The sequence below is a fragment of the Oncorhynchus masou genome, chromosome 18 (genome assembly GCF_036934945.1).
Source record: "Oncorhynchus masou masou isolate Uvic2021 chromosome 18, UVic_Omas_1.1, whole genome shotgun sequence".
Lineage (NCBI taxonomy): Eukaryota > Metazoa > Chordata > Actinopteri > Salmoniformes > Salmonidae > Oncorhynchus > Oncorhynchus masou.
The window spans coordinates 32,011,387-32,034,337 of NC_088229.1; the positions used below are offsets into that span (position 1 = coordinate 32,011,387).

The 22,951-nt window shown below is 43.3% G+C and overlaps 2 protein-coding genes and 1 non-coding gene across 11 annotated transcripts in view; all 3 read right to left on the reverse strand.

Annotated features, from left to right (window-relative positions):
• Positions 1-3,004: 3,004 nt before the first annotated feature.
• si:dkey-32e6.3 (uncharacterized) lies at positions 3,005-10,870 on the reverse strand. The gene is made up of 5 exons (XM_064922992.1): positions 10,225-10,870; positions 9,535-9,929; positions 8,037-8,197; positions 5,628-5,760; positions 3,005-5,491 (listed from the first exon to the last, which is right to left on the reverse strand). Exons 1-5 carry the CDS (start codon positions 10,538-10,540, stop codon positions 5,315-5,317), a joined length of 1,182 nt encoding a protein of 393 aa, XP_064779064.1. The 5' UTR covers positions 10,541-10,870; the 3' UTR covers positions 3,005-5,314.
• Positions 10,871-11,099: 229 nt separating this feature from the next.
• The window catches only part of usp19 (ubiquitin specific peptidase 19), a 36,844-nt gene continuing 24,992 nt past the window's right edge, over positions 11,100-22,951 (reverse strand). For 7 of the 9 annotated variants that reach the window (XM_064923000.1, XM_064923001.1, XM_064922994.1 and 4 more), the window contains 7 exons: positions 19,214-19,554; positions 18,946-19,056; positions 18,574-18,790; positions 18,227-18,379; positions 16,696-16,862; positions 15,909-16,084; positions 13,509-14,733 (listed from right to left, as the gene is read on the reverse strand). In XM_064923000.1, the coding sequence (XP_064779072.1) occupies positions 14,479-14,733; positions 15,909-16,084; positions 16,696-16,862; positions 18,227-18,379; positions 18,574-18,790; positions 18,946-19,056; positions 19,214-19,554 (1,420 nt within the window). In that variant the 3' untranslated portion in view covers positions 13,509-14,478. Of the gene's footprint in view, positions 12,613-13,508; positions 14,734-15,908; positions 16,085-16,695; positions 16,863-18,226; positions 18,380-18,573; positions 18,791-18,945; positions 19,057-19,213; positions 19,555-22,951 lie in introns of those variants that run through there. The other 2 variants (XM_064922998.1, XM_064922997.1) reach the window with 1 other exon arrangement.
• Positions 20,623-20,698, reverse strand: trnaa-ugc (transfer RNA alanine (anticodon UGC)). Its single transcript has one exon. It is a non-coding gene; the product is annotated as a tRNA-Ala (tRNA).

Sequence of the window (22,951 nt, forward strand, 5' to 3'; positions counted from 1 at the left end):
TGTTCTTAACTGACTTGCCTAGTTAAATAAAGATGACAAAAAAGAGCATGAGCAAAACAGCTGGCAGGCATATTCAAAGTTATTTTCAAACTCTACTTATCCCAGTTTGTAATTCCTGCATGTCTCAAACTGATCACCATCATTCCTGCTCCCAAGGAAAACTGCCACAGTGACTACCAACCTGTAGCACACATCTGTAATCATGAAGTGATTTAAAAAGGCTGGTTAAGGCACACATCAACACCATCATCCCAGACCAGGGATCATCAACTAGATTTAGCCGCAGGCCAATTTTTTCTTGGGCAGATGGTTGGGGGGGAGGGGGGGGCAGAACATAATTACAAAGAATTAGCAAATTGACCGCAAGAGTAGCAAACAGATATTTGACTAAAACAACATTGCAAACCTTGCTGACGTTATTGTACGATCACCTCTCTATTATGCGTGGGAATACTTGGGCACAGATTTCCAAAATTAAAATAACTTGGAACGGAAGCCCTGGTGTTTTTACAATCTTTTATGTTCAACAATGAAAACGGATAAATATTTTTTTAAATACTTGAAAGAAAAAAAATTGCCCTGGAAACTTGGAGGGCCAAATAAAACCACAGCCAGTTGGGGAACCCTACCCAAGACACACTTCAACTTGCACACCGCCCCAACAGATCCATGAACGACAATCTCAATTGCACTCCACACTGCCCTCAACCACCTGGATAAGAGGAATACCTGTGAGAATGCTGAAAATCGACTACAGCTCTGCAGTCAACACTATAGTCCCCTCCAAGCTTGTCACCAAGCTTCTGACCCTTGGACTAAAAACTACCCTCTACAACTTGATCCTGGACTTCCTGACTGGCCGACCCCAGGTGGTGAGGGAACATCACTTTTGCCACACTGACCATCAACATGGGGGCCCCACAAGGGTGTGTGCTTAGTCCCCGACTGTACTCCCTGTTCACCCGCGACTGCATGGCCACGCACGACTCCAGCACGATCATCAAGTTTGCTGATGATGCAACGGTGGTAGACCTGATCACCTACGACGGTGAGACAGCCTACAGGGAGGTGGTCAGTGAAATGGCAGTGTGGTGCCAGGACAACAACCTCTCCCTCAATGCCAGTAAGACATGAAGCTGATTGTGGACTACAGGAAACGGGGGTGTGAACATACCCACATGGACCGGGCTACAGTGGAGTGGATCGAGAGCTTCAAGTTCCTCTGTGTCCAAATCACTAAGATTTGGACAGCGCCTCTTCCCCCTCAGGAGGTTGAAAAGACTTGGAATAAGCCCTCAAATCCTCATAAATTCTACAGCTGCACCACAGAGCATCTTAACTGGCTGCATCACTGCTTGGTATGGCAACTGCACTGCCCTCGATCGCATGGTGCTATAGAGGGTGGTACGGACAGCCCAGTACATCATTTGGGGCTCCCTGCCATCCAGGACCTCTGTATCAGGCGTTGTGAAAGGAAGGCCTGAGAAATTGTTAAAGACTCCAGCCACCCAAACCATAGACTGTTCTCTCTGCTTCCTCATGGCAAGCGGTACTGGAGCAACAAACAAGTCTGACACCAACAGGCTCTTGAACAGCTTCTATCCCCAAACCAAGTAGCAAACTAAATAGCTAACAAAATGGATACAGACGGTCTGCATTAACCCTCCTATTTTTGCTCTGACTCTATGCACTCACAGATTCCTACACACTCACTAACACACTCCCACACAATTTGCTCTCACACACACACAACACGCAGACATTCCTACTGACTCTACACACACTCACATACAATCATAATATATACTGCTGCTACTCTGTTTATCATTTATACTGATGCCTATTCACCCTACTCCTATACATACAGTAACTACCCCTACCACTCCAGTATCCCTGCACATTGTAAATATGGTATTGGATCTGACCCTGTATATAGCTACTGACCCTGGAACTGACTGTATATAGCTTACTTACTTTGTGTTCTTTTTTTTATAATACTACTGATTACTGCATTGTTGGGAAAGAGCTTGCAAGGCATTTCACTGTACTTCCACATGACAATAACTTGAACCTAATTACACTCAAATTAAATGTGTCTCTAAATTCTCTTCCACATGGTAGCTTGTGTCAGTTCCAAACATTTTAAATTGCAAAATTTGTACCTTTTCAAACCTAGTGCTAAATAAGCCCCTGTGCATTTTTTATTTGGGCCTAAAATAAACAGCATAAAAGAAAGGCAAATCTTTCAAAGGGAAAACATGTACTGTAATGTATGTGATAGGCTATCATGCCATTTAGGTTTTATATTTATACAGTTAATCTGACACTGGCTACAACTCTAATCTAATGATTTCCCTGGAGACCTTTACTTGGAGTCAGGAGTTAAATGCAACCTCGTATTGTGAACAGACCATAAACCACAATGAGCACACCGGACATGCACACTCTACTGTACTCTGAGTGAGGGAGTCTCCCAAATGTACACACTGTTCTGCCCCATTTGGCTTGTAATGAAAGGACATAGCGTCTGCTGCTTCAATCAGGCAACAATAATGACCATTACCTCACATTAGCCAACCCTGTGCATATTGTGCTGGAGATCAGAGATGATGATTGGGTAAGCCCAGGCTGAAGAGTCTGCAGAGATAGGACCACAGAATTTCTTTCCAGTAACCAGGCAGTCAACTCCACAATAATGTTCCTTTCAGGTTACAAGTGTCCAGTCACATGTAGTGAGCTAACTATTTATTACAATGCCATTACTAATCTGTCTAAACTATTTTCCAGACTAAAATGCTCTAAGAACTATGTTTCACTAGCCTACACACACTTTGTTACCCAATGTACATTATTCGTGTTCACCGTGTAGGCTGTTAATTGATTTTACATGTTCACTTAACAGTATCCAAAAGGCCCGAGGGGAAATCAATAGTGCTTTTAGGTGACAGTAATACTCTGATCAATACTCGGTCAGTACACACACACACACACACACACATTTTCTTCCACTCATGAGGTTTATTGAACACCACACAAGCTGATTGTTCAGAATGTTCATCATGAAACATACAAACATAGTCTTACGTCAGGTGGCGTCACGCATACGAGTTACTCGTCCCCCAACTGACACTCAGTGCAGACGATTAGTCACGCTATCTGACGTAAGACAATGACATACAAAAAGACACTAAGTATATTCACATTCAAGCATTCAGACTGACTTTGTTAGTGCATGGTAAGGTAACAGTCAGCCGGTCCGGTCCAACAGACAATCTTTCATCTGAATCGATCTCCCATCAAATGTGACTTTGCCTTAGCAACAATGCCCCCATGCCTCGTTTTGTATAATTGTAGTCAAAGGCCTGATTGTGCTTTTAAAAGGCGTCTGCATGCTTCCCAGCCAAAACAGTTTGTGCATATATAATGACGGCACTGAGGTGTTTTTGTTCGTTTTGGACTTCAATTAAGTTTTTTTTACGGCTTTTCGGACACACAAAACAATGTTCTTGAGGCAAGCCAAAGTCAGTAGCCGAAGTCTATGCCTCTTGGTCGGTGATTGGTCAACAATAGGGATTCTAAGTCTTTGTTGTCATTCAACGAGACGACTCGTTTTCATGAAAAAAATTCTCATTGAAAAATAATGCACCAAACAGTTAAATGTAAAATTGCACAACTAAGATCTCCTTGGCAAAAACATAAAAATGAATGAACAATTTTTTTTTAGTTATTCTGACCAGTTTGAGGAAGTGTATACAACTAGTTTCAAAATGGACAAAATACTATTGTTGCTTTTTTTCAAGCAAAGGTCTTTTAAGGGAGTATGCGAGCACACTCATTCGGTTCTCCAAGCTGAGTTTGGCTAGGTGCTAGCTGAACTGAAGCATGCTGACGCCTTTATCTTCCACAATTACCCACATCCTGGTGATTGTGATGTGCTACTTTGAAAAGGTGTCTCAAATTTGCAGTAGTCAAACCCCAAACTCCCTTCAAGCTTAAAAATATGCTAATACGAATCATTGATTCAAATTATATACAGAGTAAAAAACATTAAGGACACCTGCTCTTTCCATGAGACTGACCAGGTGAATGCTATGATCCCTTATTGATGTAACTTAGGTTAAAGAAGGATTTTTAAACCTCGAGACAATTGAGACATGGATTGTGTATGTGTGCCATTCAGTGGGTGGTGAACTGGCAAGACAAAAGATTGAAGTGCCTATGAATGGGGTATGGTATTAGATGCCAGGCGCACCATTTGGGTCAAGAACTGCAACGCTGCTGGGTTTTTCCAAGCTCAACAGTTTCTTGTGAGTATCAAGAATGGTCCACCACCCAAAGGACATCCAGAAAATTTGAATCATTGGCGTTCACATGGGCCAGCATCCCTGTGGAACACTTTTGACACCTTGTAGAGTCCATGCCCCGAGGAAAGGTGTCCTTCGTGTTTTGTACAGTCGGTGTATAGAGCTTTTCTAGACACCCAAAGAGCTTTACATTGTAACGGGGCCACTCACCTCATCCACCACTATGACAAACCTTCAAGAGAAGGCGTGACACACATTCCCTGGATATATACTTTTTATCCACATGAGAGCGCTTCAAAGAAAGTAAAGTCATTTTCAGTGCAAATAAACTCCAAACCACATAAACCCAAATTATATTAGGTCAAACTCATCCATTGTTTTGCCATGATAAATAGTCAAACAGTAATACTAATTGTGGTTAATATTAAAGTAATTTGTCTGTAGACTAGAGTATGATTTAAGTTGTAACAGTTCGTCTTACTCCTCAACCACGCAGCTCTCTCTCTTTGTAATATTAGAAACATTCAAGTATGACCATTCAAGTCTTTTCTGAACACATTTTGGTATACATAAACAATGCCTTTATATCGATTACCATTTTTTTGTTTAAATATATATTATAATTTAAAAACAGCAGCAAAATAATGCCTTCTACATATGCAATATATTGGTTGCCAGTGTCACACACCCTGAGAATATTGACCTTAGAGGACGAGTTGGAGCAACTGCAGGAGCTCCCTTTGACCTTCCACCTCAAGTCTACAGACCTGAGTTGTCCCAACCCCTTCTCACCCTGGACCTCTAGGCTACAGACCTGAGTTGTCCCAACCCCTTCTCACCCTGGACCTCTAGGCTACAGACCTGAGTTGTCCCAACCCCTTCTCACCCTGGACCTCTAGGCTACAGACCTGAGTTGTCCCAACCCCTTCTCACCCTGGACCTCTAGGCTACAGACCTGAGTTGTCCCAACCCCTTCTCACCCTGGACCTCTAGGCTACAGACAAACCACTCTAGCCTGCCCCCTGCTGAAGGTTCCTGTCATAGTTCTTCTGGCAGATGCTGATGCGCTGGGTGAAGTACTCTGGGTCTGAGATGGCCTTGAGCAGGTCGTTCTGGACCAGACAGAGGTCATACAGCTCTGAGGTGGAGGCTGTGCGGGTCTCTGAGCCGTCTCGGTCTAGAAACACCTTCAGAACCATGGAACAAGAACAGAAACAACATGATATTTAATGCAAAAAAATTATCTGCAAGGGGAAACTAACCCACATCCATATGAGTATGCATAAACCATCCAAAAGCACATTAACCGAGGCAAAAACACACCTTTGGGTGGACAATGGTGTCTTTGTCATTCTGTCGAATGTTGTCATCAATGAAGATGTGCTGGACATCCTGGTCGAAGGGGTCCACCCACAGAGGTTTCCCTCCCAGGATGGAGTAGGTGTTCCTGGCCCACCTACAGATAGAGAGCCCAGTGTCCTGACTAGAGGTCGACCGATTAATCGGAATGGCCAATTAATTAGGGTCGATTTCAAGTTTTCTAACAATCGGTAATCGGCATTTTTGAACACCGATCACGGCAGATTACATTGCACTCCACAAGGAGACTGCATGGCAGGCTGACTATGTGTTGTGTGAGTGCAGCAAGGAGCTAGCTAGCATTAAACGTATCTTATAAAAACAATCAATCTTAACATAATCACTAGTTAACTACACATGGTTGATGATATTACTAGTTTATCTAGCTTGTCCTGCGTTGCATATAATCGATGTGGTGCCTGTTAATTTATCATTGAATCATAGCCTACTTCACCAAACGGTTATTTAACAAGCGCATTCGCGAAAAAAGCACTGTCGTAGCACCGATGTGTACCTAACCATAAACATCAACGCCTTTCTTAAAACCAATACACAAGTATATATTTTTAAACCTGCATATTTAGTTAATATTGCCTGCTAACATGATTTTCTTTTAACTAGGGAAATTGTGTCTCTTCTCTTGCGTTCTGTGCAATAGAGTCAGGCTATATGCAGCAGTTTGGGCCGCCTGGCTCGTTGCAAACTGTGTGAAGACCAACTTCGCCAAACGGGGGATGATTTAACAAAAGCACATTTGCGCAAAAAGCAAAATCGTTGCACAAATGTACCCAAACATAAACATCAATGCCTTTCTTAAAACCAATACACAGTATATTTTTTTAAACCTGTATATTTAGTTAAAAGAAATCCAGGTTAGCAGGCAATATTAAACTAGGGATATTGTGTCACTTCTCGTGTTAATTGCAGAGTCAGAATCAGGGTATATGCAACAGTTTGGGCCGCCTGGCTCGTTGCGAACTAATTAGCCAGAATTGTACATAATTATGACATAACATTGAAGTTACATCAATAAGGAATCATAGCATTCACCTGGTCAGTCTGTTATGGAAAGAGCAGGTGTCCTTAATGTTTTTTACTCTGTATATAAGTCGAATCAATGATTTGTATTAGCATATTTTTAAGCTTGAAGGGAGTGCAATGTAACAGGAATATTCAGACTTATGGATGCCACCCGTTAGATAAAATACAGAACGGTTCCGTATTTCACTGAAAGAATAAACGTTTTGTTTTGAAAATGATAGTTTCCGGAATTGACCATATTAATGACCTAAGGCTCGTATTTCGGTGTGTTATTATGTTATAATTAAGTATATGATTTGATATTTGATAGAGCAGTCTGACTGAGTGGTGGTAGGCAGCAGCAGGCTCATAAGCATTCATTCAAACAGCACTCTCGTGTGTTTGCCAGCAGCTCGTCCCTGTGCTTCAAGCATTGAGCGGTTTATGACTTCAAGCCTATCAACTCCCGAGATTAGGCTGGTGTAACCGATGTGAAATGGCTAGCTAGTTAGCAGGGTGCACGCTAATAGCGTTTCAATCGGTGACATAACTCGCTCTGAGACCTTGAAGTAGTTGCCGCGGCTTTTGTGGAGTGATGGGTAACTATGCTTCGAGGGTGGCTGTTGTCGATGTGTTCCTGGTTCGAGCCCAGGTGGTGGCGGGGAGAGGGATGGAAGCTATACTGTTACACTGGCAATACTAAAGTGCCTATAAGAACATCCAATAGTCAAAGGTATATGAAATACAAATGGTATAGAGAGAAATAGTCCTATAATTCCTATAATAACCTCAACCTAAAACTTCTTACCTGGGAATATTGAAGACTCGTGTTAATAGGAACCACCAGCTTTCATATGTTCTCATGTTCTGAGCAAGGAACTTAAAAGTTAGCTGTTTTACATGGCACATATTGCACTTTTACTTTCTTCTCCAACACTTTGTTTTTGCATTATTTAATTGAACATGTTTCATTATTTATTTGAGGCTAAATTGATTTTATTGATGCATTATATTAAGTTAAAATAAAAGTGTTCATCGTATTGTTGTAATTGTCATTATTACAAATAAAAAATAAAAAAAGTCAGATTAATCGGTATCGGCTATTTTTGGTCCTCCAATAATTGGTATCGGTGTTGAAAAATCCTAAATCGGTCGACCTCTAGTCATGACTACATCAACGAGACTGAAACTTTCATTGAGGACAATAAAGAAAGAACTTCTCGATTACAACTCAAACTTGGACTAAATTACCTATTGAAAGATGGATTTATGAGCTTGCACCTCCAATACTCGTGTGCCTTCATTGGTGTGATTTGGCTTGCCACTAGTTTTTTGGAAAAAAAGTCCACCTACCAGTCAAAATGGTCCTGGAAGCCCCCCAGGCACTGGACAGAGCTGAGGTACTGGTACAGGGCTCGCTCCCCGTCACGGGTCGACAGACGCTCCTCTGCCCGGGTCAGGACCGCCCCCTTCTTACTGCAGCGGATCTGGCCTGGCGTCTCATTCACACTCAGCTGGGGAGGGAGCAGAAAGAACACAGCTGGCTTTAGCATCTGTTATCTCTCTCTGACCAGCAGCGTATTAGAGATGTATCAGGTATCCAGCAGAAATGATGGAAATCCTCTGTAATTCAGCATAGCTATCATTTTAGAATCAGAGGAAACAATTAAGCTGACAGGTCATGCAAGTTCCAAACCTGCTAAATCAAATTATCTTCTTTCACCCTCAATCTCTGTGCCTTACACAAATAGCCCTTGACAGGAGACAGTTTGAATAAGTCATCATCTGGATGCTTCTTGTTTTTATTGCAGCTAACTGTGTGTGCCGTAGCAGACTTTGAGCCTCTTCCAAGCAGAAATCGACATGTTCTGCTCCAGTAAAAAAACAGGTACAAGAACACACTGAGGGGGCTGAGAAGAGACTGCAGGCACACTCTATACCCAGGGGAGTCACACCACCCACCCTACATCTCACTGTGAATGACTTTCTGAACAGGGCACTGTTCCAACATCTGAGAACAAGCTTACAGATCAGATTTTTGACCCCTATATCCCACTGCCACAACCTCACAAACACACAAGCCCAGATGCGCACACACACGAACTGTAGTCTTTCAGATGAAACAGACTTGGCCCAAGCTTAAAAATGGGTCTATAATTGTGATTGTGGTTGACCTCTTCAAATCAGGCAGAGGAGGAAGAACATAATTTCTCTCAAAGGACTATGACTCACTCTCAGTAGCACATCCACCTGTAACAGGGTGTCACCCTCTCAATGACAAGCTGCAACAGAGAGCAGCCCACAATGAGTAATGATTGCAAGTACTGGGCTATTGGCAGGTTAGCTAACAGTAGTGATTATGATAAGAGCAATGTACCCATTTAATATGGTAGCCTGTGAGTAAGAGCCTGGTAAAATGCCAGGACAACAGTCATTATTGCTACTGTCCTAGTGACACCACATCCAGCATCACACCCACAACCCAAAGCACTCATCAAAATGGTCAAAGACTCCAGTCACCCAAGTCACAGATATAGACTCTCTGCTACCGCACAGCAAGCGGTACCGGAGTGCCAAGTCTAGGTTCAAAAGGTTCCTTAACAGCTTCTACCCCCAAGCCATAAGACTGTTGAACAATTAATCAAATGGCCACCTGGACTATTTGCATTGACCCCCCCTTTTAGTTTTTTCACTGATGCTACTTGCTGTTTATTATGTATAGTCACTTTAACCATACCTACATGTACAAATTACCTCGACTAACCTGTACCCCAGCACATATCCCCTGTATATAGCCTCATCATTGTTATTTTATTGTGTCACTTTTATTTTTTACTTTAATTGGATTTACCTTAAGTGCTGGAAGGTCAGGGAAAAGTGGGTGGGAGCCCTGAGTAAGGGCACGGGACACTGCAGACAGCACGCGGGGAAGGTCAGAGCCAAAAGTGCGGAACAGGATAGCAAAGTCCCTCCCCTCCGCCACCAGGTCTTTCAGTAGCTGGAAGAAGGAGGGCAAGATCCAGTGGTACAGCTGCCCATCCTCCCCCTTCACAGCCAGCTCCTTGTCCCCCTTCAGCTCCTTCGGCCATCGCAGCATCGCCAGGTGCTCATCCAGCACGCCCCGGAACCGCCGACCTGCAGTGGAGCTGGTGAAACCTGTCACCCGGCCAAACTGGGAGTAGTAGCTGACAGCGCCCTCACATGGTGGAAGTAGGGAAGGTGAGTCACTCATCCACATCCACTTACCTACAGAGCAGATAAAGAAGCAGGTGTTAAGCAATTGCACACAACAATGACATCACCATGGCAGGTAGGCACAGTAGTGACTCCACTTGTTGAATTCTCATGTCATTTATAGAAAAAGGATAGAGGTGTGCCACGACATTGTAAGTGGTGCATTTGCTCCTTGAGAAATATTGTTTAATTTTCATAGGCCACGACTTCAAATAACACTGTCTACATGTAGGAACTAAGTGACCTTTTAGACTGAGGTCACCTGGCCCCTCAGATGCTTGTTACTTATATTACAACCTGGTCTTACCTTGTTTACTCATTTGTCCCCATGTCACTGTGGAAATAAAGTAATCCAAAGCTGCAATAGTTCCTTGACTTGTCACAGCATCAGACACCAAGATGGTGTTATTGAGGTCAACGTGAAGGACAAGCTTTTTCTTCTTTACGCACAACCCATGAGGGACAGACACTGTTCGGGCTTCTTCGGTGGCACAGCAATCGTTCGCATTTCCTTTGGAGTGTGGAGTCGGGTGCTTATCTGTCGCCGGGTCATGTCCATTACGACTGTCCTCATTGTTTAGAGAAGCTGAGGGATGATCACCTGTCTTGTCGCAGTATGCCATTATGTGGCTCCACTCTCGAATTATCGGTTGTGGAAACCTGATTTTCTTTGACTAACGTTGGCTTGCTAACCAAGTTGTCATTGATAATAGCCAGAGGGTTAAGGCAAGTGACTGAAACCAGAACCTCTTCGTCCACAACAGTAGCTGTATTTGTAGCTAACTAGCTACATGGCTATAAGACAGCTATTACACTTGTTAAAACAGGTTCTTTTTGCAAAACATATTTTAAAAGAGCTGTCTAAGTTGGTACAACTAGTCACATAAAAATACCACACTCCGGCTTTTCCGTCGACTCAGCACCAGAAAATGTTTTTACTTCCTTATTCTTTAACGCCGTTTCTTCTTCTCTTACTGTTGTGTGGCGTCTGCAAGTAAATACAGTAAGAAGCGCCATCTAGAGGAGCAGTGCAGGTTGGAGTACCAACAACTTCACAAAACATACACATACTGAGGCTAAAAAGAAATATCTGATTTGGTGAAAAATTAAACGTTCCCAAACTATTCTCTGCCAGGAAACTTCATTCACGTTACTACTGAATCAGTGTGTACACAAACAACCTTTTAGCGCTTCTCAAAAAAGGGTTTTATTTATATTAAACCATTTATTATATTCACAGCAGCATTCTCATTAATCCCGACTTTATATATGCAGTCCATTACAAAGGAAGGGAGGAGAGGGGTGTACAAGACAGTCCACTCAAACAGAAATAAAGATATGTAGCAGGAGAGGTAACCGCATTCTATTCTAGTGCTACTGTGTATCAACATGCACATTTCAGTGTATATTAAGCCGGTATCTTGTCAAAAATTGCATCCACAGGATTGGATAATTTACCAAGTAAATATAAAATAAATCTAAAGGAAAGCAACTAAATCCAGGTGAGTATGAAAGTAGTAAACAGAAAGACAGTAACTTGTTAAAAACTTAAAACAGTAGACTCGGTGAAATGTCGTGGCCATAAGCAGCACCAGAGGGATGAGCGAGATGCAACACTTTTGTATTTATTAGGGACCCCACCATGCAACACCTTGCTCTCACACGGTCATACTGTGTATCTGCATGGGTTCGCTTCAAGCTGTTCACAGTGTGGTAGCCAAGGCCCCAAAACAGCAGAGAAACTTAGCCTAGCGTGGCCACACTCAGTTTCAGAATTAGACCCACTATGCCATTTACTCTCTGCATCGGTCACACCGCTGAGTCTACCTTAAATTTCTGCACCGTCACACTTTTACATCAATTGCTACAATTTCAACCCAGTTTACAGAATCCAACAGAAATTACAAAACACATCAGACCAGGCAATACCTCAATGAGAAGTATCAAATAAAAACAAATGCTTGCTTACACACACACACACACATCTCCCATCCTCCCACCTCACGTTTTCCCCTCATTCACAACAGGTTGTTGTTCTGGGGGGTGAATTAGTTTGGTGTTGGCGACTTCCCTTTGTGACCTCTGAGCCAAAGCATGATCATGGGATAAATAGGTGTCATTTAAAGTGGCGTTTTAGGGGATACCCAAACAAAGGTGCATTCTATCAGCCAACAATGGGCTGCAACCCAGAGGCTCTAGGACAACAGGAGTGTGGAGGCTTTTGTTGTATGTGCAAACATGCCATTTGTATGCGTGTGTGCGCTTAGTATGTGTAAGGAAATACATTGCATGGATATTACTACATATACAGCATGAGTTGGTCTGGATCGGTTGTTGTGTAAATACAGATGAACGTGGAAAATGTGTGAGTCTTGTGCTGGTACATGTGCTGGTCTTTCGGCCACAGAACCAGTTCTTTAATTTCTAGCATTGCACCAGTGAGGGACACCCTAAAGATGCCGAGTTAATTAGTATGCACTGAAGTGTCTTTTACTGAGGAGAATATTTCCACAACTGGAACTTTACGCCGTGTCGGTTGCGCCTCAGCTATGCCCTAGTCCACCTCCTCCATGTTGCTGTAGGACGGAGTAGCACATTCTCCAGAGTGTGCAAACAGCTCAGAGGTCACTTCTGGGGTCAGCGGAGGGGGTCCTTCAGGGTCCAGGTCTGTCCCAAAGAGGGCCTGGCTAGAGGCCTGTAAAATAAACCAGTGTAAATCAATCATGCCTTTTCTGGACCAGCTCCCTAACAGGAAGACCAGACCTGTCTGTAAACAATGCAAAAGCAAAAACACTGGACTGACAGTCTGACCACTCCTTGCAGCAAAAATAAAAGCTGGGAAAACATAACAATTTCCATGTTTGAAATAATATCTGAAAGATTCCCAACAGTAACTCATTGAAAAATAATATTAATTAACACAGCATAAGGTTGACAATTTAAGTGCTTGTTTATTGGAGCATCATTGAGATTGAAGTACCTGAACAAATTGCTGGGGAAATGCATTTCTTTTTAAATAATAGCAACTATTCTAATGACAGAGCGCTCTTAAAAGGAAAAATCTACCTAAAATCTATATCTTTTGGTATTTATTTCATTCGTCCATTGTTGATATAGTCCCAAAATGTTTTGCATGTCAGCGATTACATTTTCAAGATGCATCTTTCAAAATACAGCCGGTATAATTCATTGTAAGAATGAGATGAAATACATACTGCATACCATCAAGGTTGCATAAATCAATGTATATGTGCCCAGACACATACTGGGAATTTAAAGCAGATATAGTGACTAGACTCAGCTCTGAAAACACACCTACAAGGGAGAGACATGACAGAATGCACTGTGAAATCCCTAAGACTTGAACATATCACTACAACACTGTTACAGGGCGTAGTCTATATACCAGCAGCACCGATAATCATGAAACGTTGGAGCAACTTATATTGAGAGACGGACAGCCTCTGTCCTAGTGTCATTAAATCCCTGCTAAGCTAGGAACTGTTTAAACTGTACATTAGTGCACTTCTCAAACAGTCATAAAGCTCGGACAATGCTAGCTACTTCACCAGTGTAATGTAAAGCAGCACATTAAAAAGATTACTTCTGCTTTAATGGCTTTCATGAAACAAAGAGAAAACAGTTCCAATACAAGTATGACAGGGATAAGTCAAATTAATGGGCAGAAATAAACAAACCTGCTGAATTAAGAGCTGTTGACTACATAAAATCTAAAATAATCAGCAATGTGACAAACAGGAAAAAGCTAAGGCATATAATAGCTTAGTGAGTCTATAACACTTCATTGAGAAGGCAAAAACACAATGTTAACTGTCTTCAGGCTACAGTACAAAGTCATGACTGTACAAGCAAGCAGATATCGCCAACATACAAATGACCAGGGTGGTGTTAAGGAGGACATTTCTGAGTGCAGTTCTACCCCTTATTATTACAGTAGTACTTCAACGCTATAGCCTTCAAGTCAACTCAGCAGCATTACTTGTGCAAAAGATGGGCCTATCCATTTCTAAATGTGCATTTCATATTTTAGTACAAAAAAACCTACATGGTGAGAGACTTGGGAGGAACACAAATAAAGGGGAGAGTACAGTTGAGACCTGTTTTCGTATGTTGAACTAGAATATAGGGTAGTTTAGAAGGGCCTAAATTATGGACTGCAGTACGCAACAAAAAAAGTCAACTAGGCAAAGCCATGCTGAGCAAAGTAACTATTTTGTTTAATTCAACCTTTATTTAACTAGGCAAGTCAGTTAAGAACAAATTCTAGTAGCAGCTCAGTCGGTTTCTCTTTAACGATGCATAGAATTAAAGGATTAAAGGATGCCATGTGTATACTTTTGTTTAATTTCAAAGTGTTTAGCAGAATGTTAATTTATAGGCCATCTACAAATACTAAACAATAAAAAATACATAAATAATGGCAGACAATTTAAAGTGCAATAAATTTGACTTAATTTCTCAGTGTATAAGCTTTCATGTGCATCTGTATTGGGGTGTGTATGTAATGGGGTGTGAGACTGGCCACTTAGCCCCAGTTGGCTCAGTAGAGCAGGGGGTAGATCAGGTCCAGGAACAACGCTAGCAGAGCAGCCAAGGTGCCCAGGACCAAATATCGTACGCAGTCATCATCGGAATAATCTGAGATCCTTTGGCGCCGCCGTCGCACCTGCCCCTCCACCCCCTCCTCCTCCCTCCTCCTGGCTGCTCTTCTCCCCAGGCTGGTGCGGAACAGGCCCCGGGGGCCCTCTTCAAGACCCTCTTCTTCCTCCTCCAGTTCCTGCCATATTAGAGAGGCCTGCGATGGCGGAAACCTGTGTCAGCTTCTGGGAAAGGCTTGGTTCTAAAGCACAGTCCCCTCACCACAGCCAGACTTCCAGGGGCAGGGGTCGGCAACAGGTGGTTTCTTTTGGCCACCCAAAGGGGAGGGGGGAATTCAGCATAATCAATGATTGTTCTTTTCAAACAATCATTTCAATCTCTTTGTGGACTTAGTTGTAGTCAATTTGCTTTGGAAATTATGTTCCTGCCCCCCGACCATCCACTTTATCAAAAATCGTCCAACAGCTGAATGGAGTTGCCTACCCCTGCCATAGGGTCAAGGACAAGCCAGACTCTTTCAAGGAATACATTACTGGGGTTCTGACTAATTAGCCAAGACGCCCCTCACTTATTCATATGGCATACACAGCATGAGGACAGCTCAGAGCGATGTGAGAGGGGTGCTTTTCTCAAGAGTTAGCTAATAGATTAATTAAATCACACATATTTAGACAGTTTATATTGGGGGGTTGGAATCTAATGAGTTCAAGAGAAAATGTACCATACACCTAATCTTTCTCATAGGCATGAACAGACCACTTGCACAAAAGTTTGACTTGATGGTGAATACACACAGCCCCAACTTATTAATACTGGCAATGAACTTCGTTTTCAGCATTTGGACAGAATACAATACATCTTAAATGTCAATACAGATCAGACCAAAGAGTCAGAAAGCCAATGTCTGTCACGGTAAAATTGTGCATAGGATAATAAGTTGTTAGTGTGAACAGATTTTTCTCCAAGCACCTATTCAACTTTGATACAAGACTAGATGTTTCCAACACTTTTGATGAACAAACCAATGGCCTTGAGAGCAATGAAATTAGATTAAACCTCTTACTCTCATCCATAGCTTTAGAAGCAGACACACACATTAGCCCCTTGGCATCGGAGATCATTTCTCTAAAAGGACCACAAGCAAGCAATCAAATATCTCCCCATGAAGAGGAATAGATCAACACAGTACTACATTTCTTACTCAAGTGGTGAACATGTAATAAAAATTGTTGGAAAAAAATTACAATATACCCCAATAAATTTTAATTGAATATACTCCTGCTGCACTACACCTTGAAGATGCTTTCCTCCTACCACCATATAATGGATCCTGGGGAGGGGTCTCTGAAAGGTAAAGATGGGCACTCTCACCTGGCTGGCGGTGGCTCCTGCAGTGGTGGGGGACTCGACCCCGAGCGGCCCTAGGAAGCGAGGTGGTCGTTCCACGGGGGAGTTGCGGCGGCGGTAGAACAGCACGTAGGCGTAGCGTGTCACCACCTGGTTCTCCTCAACTGTCGTCACTGTGCTGTCATCAAACAGACGCCAGCCTGGGTAAGAGAAAGGACGAGGAGTTTAGTTTAGTTCTCCCCCAAGTACATTAGTGTGAACAAAACACAACAAACATATGTTTAAACCAATGTTTGCCATGGACAGAAATACAATATACAACGAGTATACAGTACCAAACATTAGGTACACCTTCCTAGCAGAGTTGCACCCCCCTTTTGCTCTCAGAACAGCCTCAATTCAACAGGGCATGGACTCTAAATGGAGTTCCACAGGGATGCTGGCCCATGTTTACTCCAATGATTCCCACAGTTGTGTCAAGTTGGCTGGATGTCCTTTGGGTGGAGGACCATTCTTGATACATACGAGAAACAGTTGAGCTTGAAAAAACCCAGCAGCGTTGCAGTTCGTGACACAAACCGGTGCGCCTGGCACCTACCCTGTTCAAAGGCACTTAAATATTTTCGCTTGCCCCTTCATGTCTCAAGGCTTAAAAATCCTTCTTTAACCTGTCTCCTCCCCTTCATCGACACTGATTTAAGTGGATTAAACAGGTGGTCTGAGTATCCCTCACCTGGTCTGAGTATACACTGATAATTTGTTGTATTCTCAGTGTATACTAATGTGATGCCTATTTCAGTCAACCACTCACCGACATCACTGCGCTGGCTGTTCTGGGCACTGGGCAGGCGTGCGTAGGCTGTGTAGTGACCTCCGATCATACCCCCGTAGTGATTAATGACAGCATAGAGGTCATAGATTGGCGGCTGCTGCATGTCATCCTTCTGACCAATACAGAACTTACTGAGGTCCAGGTTCCTGAAAGACAAGAAAACATGCCGTGAAAACCTTGTCGTATTTGAGGGAATTCAACCCAAGTCATCGAGTGGTGTGAAGGGTAGTATAAAGGGTGTGATATATTAAAGGGATAGTTCACCCAAATTACACAATTATATATCGGTTTCTTACCCTGTAATCTATGGACAAGGTATGACAGCAATCCATGCTTTGGTTTAGTTTCCCTGGCACCGTTTCCACGTGCGAACGTTTTAGCATTTGTGGCACAAATCCCATTCAAGTCATGGGACAGATATGAGCTTTTTTTTATGCATTATGTTCAAATAATCTCTCCACAATCAATGTGACACTTTGGATGATTTAGACATGAGCAAAAAAATGCTAGTAGCAGTCCCACGGCTTGAATGGGATTCGTGCCACAAATGCTAAAACGTTAGCGTGTGGAAACAGTGTCAGAAAACTAAACCAAAGCATGGATTGCTGTAATACCTTGTCCCATAGACTGCTTACAGGGAAAGGATATAAATATCTTGGAATTTTAATTGATGACGGCCTCTCTTTTAAATTGCATATTCAACAACGTACAAAAAAAATTGAAGCTGAAATTGGGATTTTATTTTAGGAATAAGGCCTATTTTTTATTTTGAAGCCAGAAGGAGGCTGGTATCAGCTACATTTATGCCCTTACTAGACTATGGGGATATTTTATATACGAATGCTTCCGTTCAGTGTTTGAGATCAATTGACACTCTTTACCATAGCACTTTGAGATTTATTTTAAACTGCAAAACCCTTACGCACCACTGCACTTCGTATACCAGGATTGGCTGGCCTTCTCTCGTAGGCTCAGTCACTGGTATACTTTTATTTACTAAGCCATTTTGGGTTTACTACCTTTTTATTGTTCAGAAATGTGGTGGGTATTCTCTTCGTTCGCTGGACTTTATCCTGCTAACTGTTCCAAATGTCTGAACTGAATTTGGTAAAAGGGCTTTTATATACTCTGCGCCATCGTCTTGGAACACCTTACAAAATACTTTTAAAATGGAAGAACTTGTCCCGATTGGTGTTTTTAAATCACTGATGAAGGATTTTGAGGCTGATTCCCTGACCTGTCAATGTTTTTAATTTGCTGTTTTATACTCTTGTGAATTCAATGGTTTTTACTAAATTACTTGTAGTTTTTCATGTTGTCTGTCTGTAATCTTTTGTAATGACTTGGTGCTGCCTATCTTGGCCAGGGCGCTCTTGAAAAAGAGATTTTAATCTCAATGAGCCCTACCTGGTTAAATAAAGGTTAAATAAAATAAATAAAAAAGGAAACCAATGAGTAATTTTGTTATTTGGGTGAACTGACCCTTAACGTCTGTGTATGTCATTTTTACCTGACAGGGAAGTCGACCATGTCATTGATCTTGTCCCTCCAGATGAAGCTGCGGAAGGAGAAGCGCTTGAGCTGGATGATGAGGACGTTGGGCAGACGCCACAACAGCAGCTGCTTGGAGGCTTCCCTGTGCTGCTGGCACTTTGGACAGTACCTGAGAGAGAGAGAGAGGAGCGGGAGAGTTCCTGTTAGCTTTGTAATCCATCAAAACAATTGCGAAATCAGTAAGAGAACAATGACGATGTTAACTGTGCATCATTGCTTTATGTGACTGTAGGGCCACATTTGAGTATGTGCACGTGTTAGTGTATGTTGAAGGCTATGTTGATATGTGTGTGTTGTTCCTACCAAGCCTCCTCTGGTGCCAGCACCTCAGGCCTAGTGAAGAGGTTAAGGCACTGCTCCAGGGTGAAGTGTCCAGCCCTGGCCGTCTCACTGACCGACCCAGGGTCCTCCTTAAAGTCCAGCTCCTTGGACCGGACCAGCACATACTCCTTGAGACGCTCGTTGTTCTTCCACACTAGTGCCAGGGTGGATTCGTCAGGGAGGTCCAGAACAGCCTCTTCTAGAGGAGGGAAAGACATGACAAACACTGAAAAATACATATTGTAAAAGGAATAATGTTGAATAATACACGGCAGATCAATGCGTTTCTGCTTTGTCTTACATTAGGGGTAAAGGATGGGTATGGGATAGTGACCTATCAGGCCCTTGTCTTACCCCTTTCCTCCAGTTTCTGCTCCTTGCTGTTGGAGTCGAGGATGGAGATGTAGAACTGAGAAGCGTGGCTGGACGCAGATTCTGATGGTTGCTGGTAGCCTGTCACTGCAGCTAGACACACAAACAGTAGAAAACACAGTCACAAACCACAGAGTGACGGGATTAAACAATGAAAGATATATATGGTCAGGTGAAAAATCGAATGGAAAAAGTGGAAGTTAAAAACAACATTATCGATAACTCCATGACAGACTATGCTTGCATTTACCTTCTGGCCTGACAGCCTTCTCACAGGAGGTCTCCTTCTCTCCCTCGGGGTCGTGGGAGCAGGAGGAGGGCTCAGAGAAGCCAGAGTCTATGGTGCGGGTGGAGAGGGCGTCTGGATCTCCGGCTGGGTGTGCTGAAGCCTGGGCTGTTTCTAATGGAGACTCAGGGACCAGAAAGGGGCTCTCCTGATCAGAGTCCCCCACCCCACCGCCCCTAGCTTCATCCCCTGGCCCCACACCATCAGGGGTCTCTGCTGGAGGGGGGAGGTCAACACGGCACTGGGTGCCCTCTGGGGACGTTCTGCCAGACTGGAAGGGAGGCTGGAACACGTTCACTGAATACCTACACAGAGAGATGGGGAAAGGGGTGTGAACATAGGAATCAGTGACAGTCCAACAATGACAAAATTAGCATGTTGTATTGACTAGGGATGTGACAAATTTAAAAATGTTAATGTTGAAACTGCCATTTATGCATTATTTAGCCACCGAGAGTTGACCTCCATGCCCCCGCTGAAATCTAATTGGCATAATAAAAATGTCCTTCAAAATATGTCTGATTAAGCTAGAGGTATGTTTTTGTATGGGCTCATCTAAAAACGGTACCGCCAATCAACCTCTATCTGCAGCGTCAGAACAGTTTGGCTACACACTAATAAGACCCCTCTATGGAAATCTGAGACTGACGAACGCGCGTACATGTCGGTTGTTTTGCTTTAGGACCCCCAAAGTCTAACAAAACTCATCTGTAGGTAGCCCGGTACCACGGATTACAAAGGGAAAACCAGCCACGTTGCGGACTCCGACGTCTTCCTCCTGGACAAGCAAAACACGTTCTTTGCCCGCTTTGATGAAAACACAGTGCCACCAACGCGGCCCGCTCCCGAGGACTGTGGGCTGTCATTCTCCGTGGCCGACTTAAGTAAGCCATCGGAGTGTTTAGGGACATATTCAATCTCTTCCTATCCCAGTCTGCTGTCCCCACTTCAAAATGTCCACCACTGATCCTGGACCCAAGAAAGCAAAGGTAACTCAGCGAAATGACTATCGCCCCATAGTACTCACCTCTGTCATCATGAAGTGCTTTGAGAGGCAAGGATCATATCACCTCTACCTTACTCCATAGACTCACTTCAATTTGCATACCGCCCCAATAGATCCAAAGACTACGCAATCGCCATCACACTGCCCTATCCCATCTGGACAAGAATGCTGTTCATGGACTACAGCTTAGCATTCAACATCATACTACCCTCCAAGCTCATCATTAAGCTTGGGGTCCAAGGCCTGAACCCTGCCCTGCACAAATGGGTCCTGGACTTAATAATAAATAATAATATATCCCATTTAGCAGACGCTTTTGTCCAAAGCGACTTACAAGTCGGCTGGGGCCACTACTTTTACATATGGGTGGTCCCAGTGGGAATCGAACCCACGACGCTTGGCGTTGCAAGCGCCATGCTCTACCGACTGAGCCACACAGGACCCTACTTCCTGACGGGGCACCCCTAGGTGGTGAAGGTTGGAAACAACACCTCCACTTCGCTGATCCTCAACACAGGGGCCCCCCCTGTACTCCCTGTTCACCCATTACTGTGTGGCCAAGCACACCTCCAACTCAATCGTCAAGTTTGCAGACGACACAACAGTAGCAGGCCTGATCTCCAACAATGACGAGACAGCCTACAGGGAGGAGGTGAGGGCCCTGGGAGTGTAGTGCCAAGAAAATAACCTCACTCAACGCCAACAAAAACAGCAGAGGGAGCACCCCCCTGTCCACATCGATGGGACCGCAGTGGAAAATGCGGAACGCTTCCGTGGCGTACACATCTCTGACACTCTGAAATGGTCCACTCACACAAACAGTGTGGTAAAGAACGCACAACAGCGCCTCTAAACTCTGGAGGCTGAAGAAATTCACCTTAGCCCCCAAGACCCTCACAAACTTTTACAGATGTAACATTGACACCATCCTGTCGGCTATATCACCACCTGGTACTGCAACTGCACTGCCCGCAACCACAAGGTTCTGCAGAGGGTGGTGCATCACCGGGGGCAAACTACCTGCAGCACCCAATGTCACAGGAAGGCAAAAAAGATAAACCACTCAAGTCACAGCCTTCTCACCCAGAAGGCGAGGTCAGAACGGCTGGAGCCAAGAGACTGAAAAACAGCTCCTATCTTAAGCCCATCAGACTGTTAAATAGCCATCACTAGCCAGCTACCAACCAGTTACTCAACCCTGTTCTTTACCACACTGTTTGTGTGAGCTTGGAACACAACCGCTTCGCTATATCTGCAATAAAGTCTGCTGAATGTGTGTATGTGACCAATAAAATTTCATATGGATTTACTAGTTAAAAAAATGTAATGGAAGTATATATGGAAGTAGTTTTGTGCCAAAACAATTGGTTAAATATGGAGAAGAAAATTAACAATTCCAGACAATTAAAAAAATACAGTCAAAAGTTTGGACACAACTACTCATTCAAGGGTTTTTCTACATTGTAGAATAATAGTGAAGACATCAAAACTAAGAAATAAAATAAAATGTAGTGACCCAAAAAAAAGTGTTAGATATAAATATATTTTATATATTTGAGATTCTTCACAGAAGCCACCCTTTGCCTTGATGACAGCTTTGCACACTCTTGGCATTCTCTGAACCAGCATGGCAACCACAGCATTCTGCCATCTCATCTGGTTTGCGCTTAGTGAGAGTATCATTTGTTTTTCAACAGGACAATGACCCAACACACATCCAGGCTGTGTAAGGGCTATTTGACCAAGGAGGAGAGTGATGAGTGCTGCATCAGATCACCTGGCCTCCACAATCACCTGACCAAATTGAGATTGTTTGGGATATTGGACTGCTGAGTGAAGGAAAAGCAGCCAACGAGTTCTCAGCATATGTGGGAACTCCTTCAAGACTGTTAGAAGAACATTCCAAGTGAAGCTGGTTGAGAGAATGCCAAGAGTGTGCAAAGCTTTTCACCTAATTCTCTCATTCTGAAAATTAACCAAATTAACCACATACTGTTAGTTAACAGATAGTGGTTAGTTCGTTAGCTAGTTAACATTTCACACAGATTGCCAGGGTCCAGTAAGCAACTAATGCGTTATAACTTGAGGAACGGCAAGGAGTCATATACCAGTTAATACTATAGCGAATTGGTTAGATTACTAATGTTAGCTCATCTGATGTTGTAACTTCAGCTAGCTAATGTTAGCTGTGTGGCTTTATTAGCAAGCAAATTTTCACACCATAAACTCAATTATTTGATCTGGTGAGTTGGCTAATGTTGCTCAAAATGTATCTGGCTAGCTAACGGAGAATTAGATCCAGCTAGCAAGATACTTAACCATGCTAATACTTGTTCCACCACACTTTCTCCCTCACCTCAAACTTTCCAAATGCCAGATGTTTTTCGGTTACAGCTCATGAAGTACGCTTCATCACCTTCTCACCCCAGTCTCCGTGGTCAGGCTTCTCACCTACCTCTTCGTTATCGTTCAGGGATCGCGCTGCTGTAACTGCCTTTCTACTCTATGCTGTCTTTCCAGAGTGCGCTCTGATGGTGTAACTAGCAAATTGGTTGTCTCTTCACTCTTCAGTCACTTGTTGCGCTGCATTCTGTTGTTAAGTAAACGATTGGCTGAGCCTTAGATACAGCCAGTACTGCTCCAAACGCTCATCACTCGATAGCTTACAACCAGTAGTGATCCAACCCCCCCCCGCC